Below are 18,535 nucleotides of genomic sequence, written 5' to 3'. Positions count from 1 at the left end.
GCCTGTCAGTTAATTTTTAGCATATGCAGCAGTGGCTGGAAACCTGGAGAACATTCTGTCATATGCTTATTTCGTTTTCTTCTTTATTCAAGCTTTTGTTTCCCATATAATCAAAATTTTCTGTTGGGTTCCTTTTGCAGCTTTCCTTTCCCAAACTGTCAAATCTCCTTTACTCCTGTTTAGCAGAATTAGATTATTTCTATATCACTGCCATGTTGCTGTTACTTTAAATCACAGGGTGTTATTAATCTCTCCGTCAGATAGTCGTTTTGGTTACTTAAGTGGGGATCACAGGAGGAGCTTTTTCGACATCAGCGAGCAGGAATCTCTCTGTGTGAATCAGACTTCTGAAAAAAAGTGTCAAAACTACCAGCATTTTCTCTGTGATGTTTGATTCCAGTTTTATGGCTGTCGGTGTTGCAGACACTGTCTCCAAGAAAATAAAAATGGTTCCTCCTTCCACCTATACCATAAATGTTAAGATGCTCTGAATGGTTACTCTGCTCAGGTTGACTGTAATACAGGGGTTTTCCATAAGAAGTTGAAATAGTTATTAAGCAAAGAATTTTTTGTGCTCTGAGGACTGCTGGGAAAGTGCTGACTGCAAGTCAAGAAAAGAAAGTGTAGGCATGCAGTGATTCAGAAGTATTTTTTTTACTACAGTTTCATAAACTGTACTTGCTGAGTGCCTTGAGTGTATAAGCAGTGGAAATACTTAGGACTCTGAATACTGAAATCTAAAGCTCAGGTTTTGCAAGAAGGTTGGACTGTCTGATCTCCAGAATTCTCTTCCAACCTACATTACTGTATAGTTCTATTAAAAGAAATATTTTCTATATTTTTAAAGGTGTCTTTACTGTGCCTCAAGAGCAGCAATTAAATTTTACATATAACAGATTATTCTATATTATTGTAAGTGGTATATGCTATACAAGATTAAGTAATGTTGAGATTTTTAGCAGCGATGTGTTTGTTCACTACAGTTTAGTATCTTTCCAAAAATACGAAGGACTGAAAAATAATGTTTCCCATATAAAAGCATGATTACTTGTAACTGTAATTTGATGTTCTATTTAAGGTAAAAAATGGCATTATAATACATTTCTGGGTGTAATGTTCCATGATTTAAAAAATGATAGCTAAATATATTTTAAATATCTCTATATAGCTATCCAAAGATTTTTGTTTTCATTCCAAGAGTTGAAAATACCTCAAAGTAGAACAATGTTTCATTGCTGCTTGCACTGCTGGAAAGAGAAATCATGGTTGATCACTCACATCAGAATATGCCACCTGTAGTCATTGTGACCCCTCCTTGTTAGGCTAGACTTATCAGTGATTTCCTATGGCTGAAGGATTTTGGGTGTTGGGTCCAGCTTTGCGTATTGTTACTGTAACTCATAAAGTCACTTAGCAGGGGCAGATTAGCAGCAAAATGGTTAATCTCTCTTGCCTTTCAATTTGGCAGTTCGGATTTGCAGGCTTCTACTACTTGATAACCACATAGCTAGGCTGAAAACCTCTGAAACTTCTAAAAAGACATTTTAATACAGCCTCATAGTTTCTGTTTGTGGAAATAAATATGTGAGCTCATCATCTCCCAGAGCGAAATAGTTTTCTCTGTGATCTCAGTATGTTTTAAGTATCCAAACAATGGGTTGTCCACAGTTAAATTACAGGCTAAACTTGCTTTCTAGAAATTATTTCTGTCATTCAGCCTGTTTCTTCCTTATTTCCATCCAATTCTTTCTGAGGTAACGATAGCCTTGTGTTCCTTACCAACCTTTGAGCATTTCTAGTTTCATGTATCTGAAACATTTCATTGTTTTTGGTCAGAACTTCTACAGCTGTTATTCATTTCATCCTGGTATTTAACATACAAATTAAGTGGTCAAGATGATAAGTAGTCCCCATTTAAATAAGCATTTGAATGCAATTATATTTTTATTCACTCCATGTATTTGCAAGTGAATTAAACACTCTTAATCTGTTTATAAGCCATGTTCCAGTTTTGGTCAGAAAATGACATCACCTGCAGCCTTCTTAAAAGATGCTGGTTTACAGCTGGATGCCAGCTTTGTAATGTATTTCTGCATGCTGGAATGGAAATACTACTGGTTAAACAAGATGTAGCTGCTTCCCACAGCTTATCCTTTCTGCTTCGGGAAAACCAGGAACTTTTTGTCCTTCACTCTTGCTTACCCAGGCAGATGTCACTGGTAGAAAAGAGAAATTACAAGCAAATTCTCTGCCACCCAGTGGGAGAGCTAGCCCCTGTCTACTTTCCTAGCAAAGGAGGCACTAGGGGTCTTGGTATCCTGATTTGTATGCACAGCTGGAAATGCAGCTCCTCAGCTACCTCCTCTTTTGCTACAGTCTTACCTTGTTAAATTTATGACCTTTTCATATGCATCCCTGTTGATTTTGCTACTGATCTTAAAAGATTAGTATAGTGCATCATTTGCAAATCGTGTGTGCCTAGCTTTAATGTCAGTAGCTCCACGTTCATAGCCCTGATGACTGTCATTTGTGGAAGTACCTTGGAGGGCTCTTTCTGTGTTGCACAGCAGTACATTTTGTTCTTTTGCTGACTGTCTAAACAAAGCTTTTGGGTTTGCTGTTGGCTACATATAGACTAATACAAGAACCTTCAGTTCTTCCCTTCCTGTGTTTCAGTATGTTTTGTTATTTTATTTTCATACAGGTATGTTGTCTCTGTAAAGTGAAGTGGAAAAACTGGTAGTGCTTAACTTGATTCTTGTGTCCCAATAAAAAGAGGAGGTCCATCCTAATATGTTCTCTTTCTTGAAAGGGCTTTGCAATTTTACGTCCCCCTACTCTGTCCTGTTACAAATTCTGAGAAATAACTTCTCCCTTCCCCCCACCCCCATATGTTCCTTTAATGAAAGCTCACAAGAAGAGATGAAGTAGGGCTGTTTTTTAATCACGAGTCTGTACAGTTGAGCCAAATCCATCTTCTCAGTTTTTTTCTGTGAGTGAGGAAGATAAAGCCAGTGTTCTACAAAACTCGGTGCTCCAATGAATGACGCAAAGATTTCTAGATAGAGGAAACAGCCACTCATATAGATTTTCTTTCTCCTTCCTTCACATTAAGGAGGCTGAGGTGGAAAAGGATGCTTTCAGAGACCACTCTGTGTTCTGTCTTATATCAGATGCCCCAAGTTTTTCTTCATTGCTTCTCTTCAGTAGAGGGCGGGTGGTGCCCAGACCCTCAAGGCAGAAGGGAGCTTGAATTAGGGGGGAGATACACTGGTCTCTTTCATAATTATTTAGGGCTGTACATGATGTTGAACATTTTATAAAGGAGAAATGTTCAGTTCCACAGAAGGTGCTTTCTCTACTGTGCACTTTCATGCCAAAGTTTAGGTATGTTTTGAAAGAGATGTGTTAGAGGAAAAAGCTAATATTTATGTTTCCAAGAAAGCTGAACTGTAAGCTGCTGTCTTTGAGGGGCTGGGGGCAGTGAAAAAGTGTGGGAGGTGAGAGTTGGTATGGTATGTATGATGGAGTACGTATATCCACAAATCTCTGTCCTAACATTCCATACAGCAAAACACACTATATAACATCTCACATGTATTGAGAAGAGTTTGTTTTTTCTTTTGTTTTTCAGAATTTTCCCTGAGACTTGTTCTGTAAAATTATACCTATTTATTGGTGAAAAGGAAATTTAAAATTCTAGATCTAGGAAGTTATTCTTAAACATTCTGGTAGTGATTTTAATTTAAATCTTAATTATCTTGGTTTTAATGGAAGGCTGCCATTAATTTTGTTCTACAAATTAGTTATCAGAAGGTTTGTAAAATAAAACATACTGGTTTCCTTTATATTCCCATGATGAACTAGCACATACTGATCTACAGTTGCTATTTTGTTCACTAATATGAAATCCCTCTCCCTGCTTCCTTGCTGGTAGATTTTTAGAAGTTCAGTGAGCACTGCAAATTGCCTGAAGAGTGGAAAATTCCCCTGTCACACAGATGCCCTTATCAGCAGCAACCAGATGGAGCTCTGAGCAGGCACATTATCAATGTTAAATTGCCTTTTCTGAGTAGAGAGGATTAAAGCATTCCTTCAGAAATGGGTGGCATAAGCTGCAAATTTAGGGATAGTAATATTCTGAAATGTTACTATTTTAAAAACCATATGAAAGTATCTTAGCAAACACTGCGTATCAAAACTATATTGTTCTTTCAAGCTGATGGAGCTCAAATATGTAAAAAAAAATTAATGTTTTGAATAATATAGTCATCCTGTAGTTTCTTTAGAGTATGTGGATGTGTGTTCTTATCTTAGATATATTATGTGCCTAAAATTCTGGAATAGTTTTTAATATGTATTCAGTTGCATTATATTGCACCTAAAATTGTTCAGTTCTTAGTTAAAGGACAAAATAAGTTTAGCCTGAGCTTTGCAGTTTGGATTAAAGTAGTAAAATAGCATTTCAGAATAATAGAATTATATTCCTTTAATTAAAGAAATGTATGTTGACTTCTTAAAGCAGCTCTCAGAGAACATAACGTAAATTGTTTGCTCCAAGTCTTGGGGGTAGAAGATAATGCAGTACTGAAACATCCAATTGCAAAATTAAACAAAGCTAACGAATTTGGCCTAAACAATTTGTGCCTAAGTATCAGATTACTGTAATACTGAGAAAGAAAGATTCAGTGTGACATCCAGGATTTAGTGACTGAACTCCTGTGTCATACTAATGAGCTGCAGTGAATACCAGTGGTTCATTCAGAATTAACCATTAGGGCTTTTATTAACAAACTTATCTATAAAGGTCAGTGCTTCCATTATAATTCAGGCAGTTTTCTTACTTAGTTATTTGATGGCATATCCATTGTACTGTCTGTTTGTTTAAAGCAAAACCAGAGTCCTACCAATAAGAGAACACTTTCTAGACATATCTGATTGATTGAAATTTAGCCAATCTGTATATTGTTGTTACAGATTTGCACATAAATTATCAAGAAGTTGTGTATGCTTATAGAAAAAAGCCTCAGAATTTTTATTTTTTTTATTCTTCAATCACAACCATCAGCAGCTCTTTTAATATTGGTACTAGCTAATCAGACCACTTAGAATCTTATATGTCAATATTTTGATAAAGCTAGTTTGAGTCATATTTTGGCAGTATCTTGGACTAAAGATTAGTTGCCAGGATTCTTTTACTTAGTGGAGGCTGGGAGCTTGTGGTGACTCTTTTATGTAGAAGCTTGAATAATTCTGTTCCATTCAGCACAGTTATGTTTTTCTTGCAGAACAAACTTGGAACTTGAACTGGTCCATCGAGGAGGCAATTTATGTTCAGGAGGGGCAAGCACAGCTGGGAAAAGATCATGTTTAAGTAAGCTTCATGTTACGAAGTACAATTTAAATTATTAGAATATTGAGTAAAGATGTCTAGTTTGTTCTAACATTTTCCAGATTATATCAACTTTTAAGAACTTTTTTCTTGCCTTACTCTGAGTTTTGTTGCAATTTGAGAAATCTGAAATCTACTTTGCACAAGTTATTCATTAGAGATGTTAATGTGCTGTGAATATAATCTATTTAGAAATCAATTGTCATAGTATCCATTTAATGTATTTTGGTAAGTAAAATGAGAAGTATTTTAAAGGTAAAGCAGGAAAGCTTTGTTCCACCCTGGCTATTGCTTGTAATAGTAAAGTAATTTGTTTCTCTGAGTGCTAATGTATCTGATGATTTAAGTCTCATACTTAGAAATTTGCAGCTACCATGTCCCTTGTCTTCAGTTTCCTTATGCTTGAAGTATGGAAATTATCATATTAACAGCAAGCTTTAAGATTACATTAACTATGGCTTTAAAAATACACATTAGTTTAGAACTGTTGCTTTTAAAAATACATGTTAGTTTACAAAATATCAAATGTTTGAAATGTGTAACTTCTCGGTAGCAGCAAATCCGCTTTTAAACTGTGTGTTATTTGTCTATATAAAGAATAAAATAGCCCAAGAAGGAAAACATAGGTTTAAATCCTTGTTTTCAGAATTGTGTATATATTTAGAGAGAAGAATTTTTTTCTCCATGATGTGATTTGGCTGTTTTTGTGTACTTGCCCACAAAGGCTTAATCTGAAATTGGTAGAGTGTTTCTTCTGATTGAAACTTGTGCTGATGATGCTTTTAAGGTTACAACATTTCTTGATTTTTTTTTGTTTTTCTGCTTACAACACATTGCATTGTATTTACTGACAGTAACATTTTTCTGTTCCCTTCTTAAACTATTGTACATATGTTGAGTGTGGTGTACACGAAGTAGTGCTTTCTCCTTCAGCTGCTGCATTACTTTTAAGGATTCTAGCACACATTTCTGATGAAGTAGGGTCAGCATTTAAGCACAATGCACTTGCTTTTTTCCACCATTTTAGAATGTGTGTAGAATGGTACATTTTCTTATTTAGATCTAAATCAGTCATGTTGATGGTTTCTAGTATCTGCCTTGCACTGGAGAAAACTTGAAGGCCTTTAAAGCTTTTGGATGAGGGGCGCTATGTGTGTGAATGTATTGTTGCTTTAAACAGCATGGACGTGTACATGTCATTTATTCATTGTTAAAACATACATATGCTGTTTGTGTTCTCTGTTGGTACTTATTTGGTAAAATTGTTATGTATCAAAATAGCCATATTAAATCTTGCATTAAAATAGGCTCATTTTTAATGTAGGGTAACAGGGTTCTCCTAGGACAGATCTGTACAGTACTTCCAACTAAATAGTGTTCTATTTAGTTTTGGACCTCAGGCTAAGTATGTCTAGTGGGAAGCAGAATTATTTCTCCATATACAGAAAGGTTTGTTTTTAAGAAACTGTTATATAATAGGCCAGGTTGAATGGGGCTTTGAACAGCCTGGTCTAGTGGAAGGTGTCCTGGCCTGTGGCAGGGGGGTTGGAACCAGATGAGCTTTAAGGTCCTTTCCAACCCAAACCATTCTGTCATTCTACAATAATTATACGAGTTTCTTTCATTGCCCCTTCCTTATTGTTGCATTTAGAGATAAAAATTGCAGTTCTTCATATACTTTACATTCTGTCATAGATTTTATTATCTTTCCGTGCTAATTCCTTTTTCCAAGAGGATTACCTTTTGGATTTGTCAAAGTTTGAGTGCAAATATACCTTCAACTTCTTCATGTTCTTACACAGTGAAGAAAGAGTCATCTTGAAAATCTGTACTCCATCTAGAACTTGAATATTGTTTTTTTTTTAAAGTCTTGCTTGCACAGTATTGAAACTGCTTTTGTTTTTAAAACGTCATTTATGTCAGGTCCAGCAGAAGTAATCTAAAATATAGCCCAGTTTTGTCTGTTTTATCTGTGAGATAATGAGGTGTCTCTTCTGAGATAAAGCAACCCACTGTGTCTTGTAAGAACTGTAAAGTTTGTTGATTAGATATTGCAGAAAGAGGGGTATGTTGTCCCAGGTGAGCCCTTACAGTGGCAAGTGTCAGAGAACAAAAAGATCAAAAGCTGTTTTAGTAGATTGCACCTTGAGGGCAGCTACTCTTGGGAAGTAAAATTAAGAGTGATTAATGTAGCTGTTAGTATCAGTGATTGAATCTATGCAAGAAGAAGGAAGAAGAAAGTTTGGCTGTAAAATTGCTATTTTAAGTTTTAAAGTTTTGTGTGTGTGTGATGAAATGGTATGCAACCAAAAAATGCAAATAGAGTCCTATTCACTTATTACTTAAAAATTAAGTCCTGTTTTAAGGACCACATTACAGTTTTAATCTATGGCCTTGAAGATGTCATGGGCTATGGGGATAGTTATGATGTACAGCAATTGCACAGGTCTTACTTCTCTGTTGTGTATACGTGTTTTTCTCTGCTATTGTTACTCTGTTAATCTTGCAATAGTAGAGTGAAAAATTTCCAAAATTTAAAAGTTATCTATAAATTAAATTATAATCTAGTCCTTTCTTCCTTATAATTTTAAATAGTTCTTTCTTTCTGGTTTCTTTCTTTTTTCCTTTTCCCCTTTGTGATAAGGATAGGATTAAGCTTTTTTAGAAAGGATTAAATATTCTGTCACCTTGTCCTTTGGCTTCAGTTTTCCTGCATAGGAGCTCCTTATCCTTATACTTCCCTCAGATAGCAGAGTCTGGCATTTCAGCATCAACTGCATTAATTGGAAAGGACAGTAATTACAAGGGGATGTCAAAAAAGTATTTAAGACTTATTTAAGCTCACCTTAAATGTCCAGCACCTTCCTTACTTTTGTGATGATTCTAACCATTAAGAAACCCTTTTGCTGTACTGGGTATTTTGTTTGTCTGGTTTTTTTTCTCCTCTTGTTCCTTTGAATCCTGTGATTTGTGTTTGTAGATGGCTCAGCAGTGTCATCAGTCTTGATTAAGGTACTAGTGTCAATTTCATCAGTGCTTCTAGTGTTTTTGTGAGCAGAGAAATTCATCTGTACATGAAGCGTTTTCCAAGCTCTTCATGTTCCTTCTGTATCAGATTTTTTAATATTGACATTGACTGTCTGATTTTACCAATATGGTCAGTGATACTTGGAAAAACTGAGTATTCCTGTAGGAAGAAAAACCTAATTCTTTTACAGATTGTTCAGTTGCAACTGTCTTCTTCCTGTAATCTATTAGTATGAACATGGTTGCAAAGATTCCTACCAGATCTCTGCAGTCACTGGGAATCAGAATAAAAGTAGTTTTCAGGAATGCTTTTTCTGTTGGCACAGTGGTTTTCTGTGGCTGCTTGGGCTTTTTGGTTTGTTTTAGTGTTTATTTTTTTCAGTAAGAGTCTGGCAGTCTGCACGTCTTTCGTACCCATCCTTTCATGCTAGATCCTAACTATTTCCTAAAAATCTTGGTATGCCATTCATACCGAGTGCGAGAGAGGTAAAGGTAGATACTGTTGGAATTCTGTTGCTGAAGTTGATTACATAAACTGGCAAGTTTGGTGTCGAGGATAATTAGCTGCTTCATCAGCAATTAAGACTTAAGACTTTGTAAAGACTATTCATGTCTTAATGCCTTAATAAGCTTTTCCTGACCTTCACATATTTTTTTCTTCACTGATTCCTATCTACTGGATCAGCGATGAATGGGAAGATGCTGTCAGCAGGTCTTTGCAGCTGCTGTTGCTAAGTGGACTATATAAGACTCTACAAGGAGACAGAAATTTCTCAATCTCCTTATTAAGAATCAAGTCCCATCTGGTTGTATTAAGTTTGGTTTTCTTTTTTGTTATAATGTACATTCTTCCTGAGTCCAAGAAATGCTGGGGAAAGAACATAATGTCTCTAGTCTGGTCTGATGTTCATGCAGCACTTGAGAAAAGGGGTGTTTTCAATTCCACTTGTGGCAAACTGCTGTGTCACTGAGTTTTGTGATCTTTTGACATTGTAAACATGAATACCATTTTATAGAACGTAAAAAATAGAAGAGTGGATCAGAATAGCAAAGTAGAGGTTTTTGATGACAGTATATTATTTACATCCATCTAAAACATGAATATGAGAGAGACTGGGAAATAAACACATCATCTAGACTTTTGCAAGCAAACTAAAGTCAGCTAATTCCTTAATTTTCTTTGTCATCATTATTGCAGCACAATTGTTATGCATTGTGGAAGTGGAATTAATAACAGAAAAAATCCTCTGATTTCAGCTTTCATAAATTGAGAGTTTAAAGTCAAGTGACTGGAAGAAGGAAAGATGAAAAAAAGGCAACAAAAACTCATGTGGAAATTCAGGATCTCTTTGGCAAAGATCAAACCAAGATTGCTAGTGAGACCAAAATTTACACCTGCGTGTAACTTCCTGAATCGCTAATCCTTTAATACAAAAATTTGTAAAGAATGCAACTGCAGGCAGTATGGGTAAATAGACAAAGTACCTATTATCTTTAGTTTTTATGGGAGGAGTAGCATTAGAACACTTCTTCATATAGCTCCAGTCTCTGTACAAAGACAAGGCTTATTCTTGGAGCTGCTCCCATTCCAATTGAGTTTATTATCTCTCACAACAGGATAACACTAAGAAGTAGAGCTGGTACAGGAACAGTTGAAAAGAATGTACCAAAAGCAGCAGTGTCTGGTACAACAGTTTTATTTTCATAATTTTTAGAAATGAAATTAGAATGGCTAATCTGACTCAAAGATAACCCTCGTGTCTGTTAATCTAGGTGGTTCTAGTAAGTGTTTAATATAAGGTACATGTATTCTAAGAAAACAAAGACCATCTAAATAAGTTGGGGGAATTGAGAGAGCACTGCTTTAATGTAGGTGATATTTGAGCCACATGAATGTGTTTTAAAGCCAGTAATAATTTTGCCCACTTAAATCTCTAAATCTTGGAATCTTGCCAAGCCCCTGCTGACTTGCCGCAATAAATTACATTGTGCATTCTAATTTTGTGGTTCTTGAATTTATTCAATTTAACTCGATGCAGTCAGTCTCAAATATTACCAAGTTTTTGGGAAAGGAGGACCTGGTTCAAATTAATTTCACTGTTTATTTCTCTTGATTTATTATCAACAGACCTGTAGTTCTCATTTGGTTGTGAATTCATGATTACCATTCTCTAATTTTGTTGCTGCTGTGCTTTCTAAAATTGATATTCTACCAAATTTTGTTAAGAATGTTATTTTGATGACTTTGATCCTGTCTTTCCCATTTATAAAGGTGGTCTGTCCTGGAGAGAATTGGCTGGAACATACACTGTGAGCGGTGGTAGGGTTTGGGATGTCTGGTGTAGTAGCTATGGCCTTTCCTACCATTCTTCACCAGATGAGGCAAGGTTCTTGGTTGTGGGCCATTGTCATGTTAATGTTCTGCTGCAACTTGTTTGTTATTTTTTTTGTGGGCTGTTTGGTTTTTTTTCTAGGTCTATTCTGAGCTTCTAAGCAGGGTATAAGAAAATGGGAGGATGTTCTGTAATTTCATATTTGTATTTTGGAATGATGCATTCACACAAATACCCAGGGCAAAAACCTCTGGAGTTCATTTGACTCAGAGCAGATTTTTGCCAGTCCTCAAGAAATAAGAATGTGGTTAAGCACCAAGTACTTGGTGCACAAAGAAGTTGCCAGGTCTATATTCTCAGAGCTCTGGTGTTTTCCCAGGCTTTCTCCAATACTCCATAATTATAGTAAATTTGAGGTAAAGCAATTGGAGTCGCTGTGGTGTAAAACAGAGTAATGTGTTTGTGAGGAAATAAATGTTTGTGTATTCCTCTGGCTAGTCCTAAGTATTTGCTGATTGTTAGAAATCTTCTCAGATAATGCTAATACGGAGGCAATAGCCAAGTCAGAACACAATTTTAGTGACTTGGAAGGTGGCTGCCACTGGGCCATTGCTGTTCAGCACTGGGGGCAGTATTATTCCTTGGTCACCATGGGCTAGAAGCAAGCATGGCATTGACTTGGAGAGCATCATAAAATTTTTAAGTCAGTTCATTAAAAATATTTCATAAAAGTTTATTGTAACTGTATCTTATTAACTACTTCCTAGCTTTACATTCATGTGCTAAACACATTTTCTTCCAAAGGACTGATAGCTACCTTGATCACAAACAGAAATTACTGTCTTACAAGACTGCTCTACGGAACTTTTCAGATTCAGCTGATGGTAGAATATATCTTGAATCCGTAAACGTTACATGCCTGGAAATTACAAATAAGTTCTCCAGTGCTAGAATTTGATGCTTGGCTGCTTAGTTTTGTCTTCTCAGGAAAATAGCTGTTAAAGGAACAGAGGGTTCATTAATTACGCTAAGTTGCCTTGTTTGAGGCAAGGAGCAGTTCAGAAAAGAAAAAAGTGACATTCCCTTTAGTCACAGAGAGGCAGGAGGGAAGGAATGGTCTAATGGGTTTCATTCCAGATCAAACCATACTGGAGGGGGGGGGGGGGTTATCATTTTGATGAACAATCAGTAATATACTGACATTTCAGGGGTTTGAAGTTTGTCAGAAAAGCCATGTTTTGCTGGAATCTCTTACTGGGAGAAAAGATGACTTATTTTGTCCTCAGTGACTGTTTTTATTCAGAAAGCAGGTGACGGCAATCAATTCCAATGCCATCTACATCTCCAATTATTTTACAAACCCCAGGAGCTAATTATAGCCCTCAGGCTCTGGCAGTCAGCTGACTTCATCATGCGCCTCTTTTGGCTGTTGCGTACCTCTGAGTAATTGTCTATTTATGGAAAATAAATTAATAGCTGCTATTTCTACTTTAAAAAGAGGACCTGTGAGTGAGTGTGTAGACTGAGTGAGTTGTAGAGAGAAGGAAGATGAAGAGAGTAGGAGGAAAAGGTATCAACTAAAGGAATAAAAGAGGAGTGAGGGGAAAGGTGATTGCAAGATGCTAAGGGAAAGAGTTAAAAGGAAAAGGAGGAAGAAGGCAGTATCCCAGAAAATTGAACAAGAGAAGCAAACATGGCAGCAAATGACAAGTTACAGTGTGACAGGAGGAAAAAAGTGAGCATGTTTGTGGAAAATAGTATTTTAATATAAACCTGTGAAGATAAAAGATGCTTTGTTCCCAAATTGTAACTGTATTGTAAACACAGAAAAGTCTTAGTCCTTGGCAGTCCCTGATCTAGTTGGAGGTGTCCCTGCTCATTGCAGGGGAGTTGGACTGGATAACTTTCCAACCCATACCATTCTGTCGTTCTTATTATACCTCTCTGGGAATGCTGTCAACAGAGATGTTGCCTGCCTTCCTGGCTTGCTTAAGGGGAGGAAGGATAGATGTTATTATCTTTGTGTTGATCAATTGATTCATAGAGAAATTAAAACTGTGCATTTTAATACAAGATACTGCAGTAATGTGTATGAATAATAAATTGAGTGTCCTTTGTTCAAAAGGTTCTGGAAGTGTCTTGCAAATATTATGGACACAGTGGATATACAGAAGGTTTTGAATTGATGAATATCAGCAAACTTTGCCTGCAGCTTGTATAGACAAATCTCTGCCATTATAAAGACTGTTGCTATTTCTGTGTCACTGTTGCATGGTCAGAAATTTGTTTGGTTTTTTGGTTGGTTGGGGTTTTTCTCTCCCTAATTTTGCCTACCTACCAAATAACCTTATGAAGGCAGAAGTGACCTTGCTATAGGCCGGAACTTTTAGCAGCTTCAGGTTAATTTCAAATATGTTGTGTACAGAACTTAACTGTGAGAGAGGACAATAAAAGCTGTGTGTTAAAAGTGTATTGGTCTCTGCTCAGAAGAGATGTTTAGGATATCATGGCTTCCGGCATAAGCTAGAGAGGGAAGTGAAGTGTGCATGTAACCTTAGCAACGTAGCAGCATATGCAACGTATGAAACAGGATTTTTTAAAAAGACCTATAATTAAGTAAATGGAGCCGGTGTTTTATGAGCGCTAAAACAAGTGGGATGTGGTTGGAGCTTTCTAAACAGCCTTTCCCTGCTTCAGAATGTGAGGAGAGGAAAAAAATAATTTTTTTAATCTACATGCATATGTTCACTGCCTTCTATCTAAACCTTGCTTTTCTTCTAAACCTGTTTTAATGAATAGATAATAAAAATATGCTTGTTAGGGCACTAGATTACTTGGAATGAGATGACAGGCATCATGAAAAATAAATGATGGCGTCTTAATGTGAAATACTTCATAGTATTATATGTAATAATTAGCAATCTGTCTTCTTCACCTTTCAGATCAGCTGTTCCACGTGTTGGCCATGCACATGCGCCTGTACAGTATAGACTCTGCATACAATCCGTGGAGGAAACTGACCCAGCCAATACAGAATAAAAATTCAGAGCAAGTATTTTCATTTATCAAGTATTAACTTTACTTTGTGAAAGAAACATCCTTACAGAGGAGCTTTGGGTAACTTTCTGTCATAATGTAAATTCCCTGTGAGGCAGGCTGATGAACAACATCTAAAAGTTGTAGGTATATGTTTCTAAAAATAAATTTTCAGATTTCTGTTATACAATATCTGACACATTCCAGTTTTAAGTTAAAGCTTAAACACACCACTTGCAAGCTTAAGCACATGCAGATTTAGCAATATTGGGTAAGTGAATAGGTGTACTGCTGGTTTTGGTACAGATGCTAGACAAAATTTACCTTGAGATTAAGTTACAGGATAATGTATTGAAAATCAGGCAATGACTAATAGCTGTTACAGAAATAACATAAGTAGGTCTAATATATTTGAGAAGTAATTCTACTTTAAGCTAAAAATTTTCCTCATGCTTGTTATTTTAAACAAGTTATTTACCTCAGTTTGCTTTTAAAACATTAAGCTGTGCAAGGATTAACAGTATAATAAATGGAGCCATGTGTCTATGTTCTGCAAGGGCTCTTATCGCGGTGTAAGACCCTTCTTTTTTTCAGATTCTGCCTTGACAGAATAAAGGTTTCTTGGCTAAAGATAGATGAGTATTTTTCCTCATAAGAGGAAAATATATTTCTTTTGTTTTGCTTTGTTTTCCTTTTGGCACATGGAGCATCTTCATAGCTAACGTCTCCACTTTGTGGCTTGCAGTAGTGTTGAAAGACTGTCCTTTTAGTGCCTATGCATCCGTGTATTTGTCAGTGTGTTTCTAGGAGCCTAAAGTGGAAAGCATTATGGAATTTCAAGAATAGATGTAGGACAGTGATGCCACAGTCCTACTCAGCAAATTGGGAAAAATTATTAAAACAATTGTGCTTGCTTCTAGTTTGAGATTTTGCTGTTTGTCCTCTTGGACCCAGATTTCTTATTGCAGTCAACATTAGATTATTGCAAATGGTGTATAAACTATACTGTTAATTAATTAAATGAGATTAACAGAACAGTTTATAGACCATTAGCAGAACAAAGCATCAAGAATTTTATTACCTGGAAACCTATGTCATTCAGCATGCATTCAGACCACTTTGAGAGTCTGTTTCCTGTGATTCTGCCCTGATCTGCATGTAAGGTTGACGGACTTGTACCAGGCAAAATTAAGATCACATTGCTAGGCTGTTGGCAGGCAGAATGGCTGTGGGACTGATTGTGCACTTCTCATTTTGGAATTTGAAGAGCTTGCTAGCTTTGGAAGCAGCTGTTAGTAGAGGGGCTGCTTTTTCTTCATCTGCAACTTTTTTTCACTCTTACAGACTTGATGAAACTCACCCTGCATTGGTCATATCCAGATTAGATTGCTGCAAGTTAAGTTTCATTAGGCAATATTTTGAATCACGTGGAAATTAATGGTACAGTAGTCCATACAGGCTTGCTTCACAGGAGGTGCTGCATGTTGAGAACGCATTTGAGCCGTTCTGTTGTTTTCTGCCCTGGTTTTCAAATTTTCTTGGTAGACTTCCTGATAGGGATTTAGCATTACATCCTAATTGGCACTGCGTCCTTCATGATTTAGGAGGCTATAATTGAGAGATCATCCATTTTGCCATGAAGCAGTTGACTGTTAGGATGTACAGATGCAGTCATGCTGGGATTTTTTGCTCCCTCGTCAGAATGTTTTTTCCTACCTTAATCTGCAGGCCCTAGAAAGCTGCAGAGGAGGCAACTTGGGGACATGTTTTTAATGCATAAATTAGAGCATAAGATGTAGATCTGTAATTATATTTTAGAATTTGAAGTTGTAACTGCACTTGAAGATGGCATTTATAGGATTGGTGTCTATGATCTAATTGCACATTTCTTAGTCACTCAGCTTTCTGAGAAATCCAGAGTAGCAAACTTCTTCAGTTACAGGAAAGAATGCTCAGAGCAATTAGAAGGCAATGCACTCACTGCTCTAAACCAAAGAAGATTAGAGGGTGGTGGAAAAATAACCGCTGCAGATTTTAGACGTTGATAGCACTCTGCCACTCTGAAGCTAACCAGGTAATCTAAATCATCAGCTGGAATGGCATACTGGGCACATGAGACCTTAAACAGAGTCTTATAAAATATCAATGAGAAGAAAAGATCTATACTATCTGATTGTATTACTGTGATTCAAATAATTTAAGATCACGAAAATCACAGGATGCTACCCAACATGCTATCCAGTTTTGTTTCATTTTTACTTATGCTTACATTTCAGTTGATTGCAATTTTCATGGAAGTTACTTGTGTTCTATTTATTTAAAAGGCTAGTTTTCAAAACTAAAATAAGTAATTTATAGAATGCAAGTGCCATTGCATTACCTTTTCAACATTATTTAGTTGAAGTTACTTGATTAAAATATACATAAATATTTACAACTAGAAATATCCAATAGCTTGGTTTAACACAGTTCAGCTATCATGATTTATAAATCATGCCTTAGATTTCATGTGTCTGGGAGGACTGATCATCGTAAGTTATAAAGACTCACATAATTGTTCTACTATACTTCCCAAAGCCCCTGGTTTTGCGCAGTGTCGTCTTCTACAGTGGTACTTAGATTGCTCTGTAGTTGAACATGGCAGCTGAGAGGAAAGATAGGAAGGAGCTGATGCACACCAAGGTAAAGCAGAAATAAAGAAGTTTTGCCCAAGAGAATACCCTTTCAGAAAGGGCCTAATCAATGTGAACTGTTCGAATGAAGGGGAAGGAGAGGGAAGACAAAGCTAAGTCTGATGAACTGTGAATAGTAAAGTGGATTCTTTCTCCTGTGCAGTTCCTTGGTCCCACAGGCTCTGTTTAAACAGATTGTTCTCCTAGGGACAGATCTGCTTTCAATGGTGATCAAATAAACAATTATTGTTGGTGTAAGTGGAATAATAGCTTCTGGCAGGGGGCAGAGAAAGAGCAGCTGGAGGCAATAATTACTGAATCCAGATGTGGATTTAATGCACTAGGCTGAATCTACAGAGTTTCAGGAACAGCAAACCTGAAATGAAAGAATTTTTTTTTAATTTACATCTTTACAAAGTCTGAATTTTTTTGTGTCTGTTTTGACAGACAGAATATGTCAGCAAAGAACTGTTTGTTAAAGCATTAGGATCTTTGCAGTAGAAGCACTTGTGGGGGCAAAATGCGTGATGAACTGAAATGCTGAAACATACTGGGTTATTTTTACCAGAGTGTTTTGCTGATGTTTTGTTCTAAGCTAGATCAATTGGGTGACTGTTTACAGTGTCACACTGGGGAGCAAACTGCAGCATAGGAATGGGGATGAGCAATTGTGTGTGGGAACCTCCTGAGTCACATCTCCATCACAGAAAATGGGAAATGGGAAAAAGAGTTTTTATGAAGATACTTTAAGGCCAACAGAGAGTAGGATGATGGGACAATGGGGTTTAGTTAAGGTTTGTGTAAGAGGTGGTATTTACGTATACATGCTGCAACAGAACTTATGTGATATATTCAATAAATACAACTGCTGCCTGAAACACTGGTGTCTCAGGACATATATTAGGAAAGGGAGGTTTTGATGGTAATGCCAGCTCCAGGAGTACTTGCTCTCAGCTGTTTCTTACTTCCCCTGTACTTTAGCTCACCATCTTCTTCAGCCGCACTGATGTAACTTGGGCAGACTGCGTCATGAACAAAGTCAAGTAACTAATCCATGTTTTTAAAAAAGTTAATTTGAGTAAGCTTGGGAACGGCTGACAGGGGAGTGCTAGGGACACAGTGGTGAAAGAGTGAACAGGAGATGCCTGCTGTTAGTACTGCCAGTGAAATCCTGTGTTGTATAAGGAGGAAAACTGACTTGCTGCAAAATCTGCTGTGACACAATGAAGAGCAAATATGAAATTGTGATTATATCCTAGAATGTACCCAGAATAAATAGTAGAATTCTGCTTTCTTACCATGAACATCAGAATCTGTGTATTCCTCTGACCTTTCTGCAAGCTGGGACTTGTGGGCTGTATTTCTCCTTCTGCAGATTCTGAAGAGAATATATATTTGCCTTAGTTGATTAAGCCTTCAGCTACATCCATATCCCTGTGTCTCAGGTTTTCTTTGTCTGACAGTTTGAAGAGGTGTGAGGCCCAAACCTACCACTTTATTGAATTTCTAACTTTATAATCAGTGGAGTTAGTATCAAACAAAAATTTAAGTGTCTGTGGCTGAGAGACAAGGGGAAGGGGAAGGTATGTGTAAGGAAATGCCATAAGCCAATGCTGCTTGTTGTGGAATAGAACAGAATTTTCTGTTCCTCTTATGTCCATTCCCATTCTGCTACGACCTCTATCAGGAGGATGCAGAGTACAGAGGCAGAGTTGCTCAGCTGTAGGTGGACAGACAGCTCTGGTATTGGCACAGAGTGAGGTGCAGCCCAATTACCTTGTACTGGAAAAGAGGTCAGTTCCATACAGAATGTCAAGCAAAGCCTTTTTCTTTTTGGTACATGTTTATATTGCAATATGTGGTTTATTTTATTTTCACCCTTTCCTTCCTATTTTTAATGGGTTCAGTGTACAATTCTAGTATGTTTGAATCATTTTATATTACTTTGGTCCCATCTGCAAATGTACTTGCTTTCATTTTATTCAGTGCTTCTGTGGAACATTTTTTTGTAAAGTCAGTTTTATCAAGCTTTCACATATGCATTGGGGATTGTCAGGATGGGCAATTTCCATAAA

General features: G+C 36.7%; 1 protein-coding gene across 2 annotated transcripts in view; it reads left to right on the top strand.

Annotated features, from left to right (window-relative positions):
* The window catches only part of UBR3 (ubiquitin protein ligase E3 component n-recognin 3), a 110,087-nt gene that overhangs the window by 74,050 nt on the left and 17,502 nt on the right, over positions 1-18,535 (top strand). For both annotated transcript variants that reach the window (XM_034065817.1, XM_034065818.1), the window contains exons 30-31: positions 5,289-5,374; positions 13,695-13,800. In XM_034065817.1, the coding sequence (XP_033921708.1) occupies positions 5,289-5,374; positions 13,695-13,800 (192 nt within the window). The remainder of the gene's footprint in view (positions 1-5,288; positions 5,375-13,694; positions 13,801-18,535) is intronic.

Source organism: Melopsittacus undulatus, chromosome 8 (genome assembly GCF_012275295.1).
Source record: "Melopsittacus undulatus isolate bMelUnd1 chromosome 8, bMelUnd1.mat.Z, whole genome shotgun sequence".
Classification (NCBI taxonomy): domain Eukaryota; kingdom Metazoa; phylum Chordata; class Aves; order Psittaciformes; family Psittaculidae; genus Melopsittacus; species Melopsittacus undulatus.
This window is presented reverse-complemented; position numbering and strand designations above follow the sequence as displayed.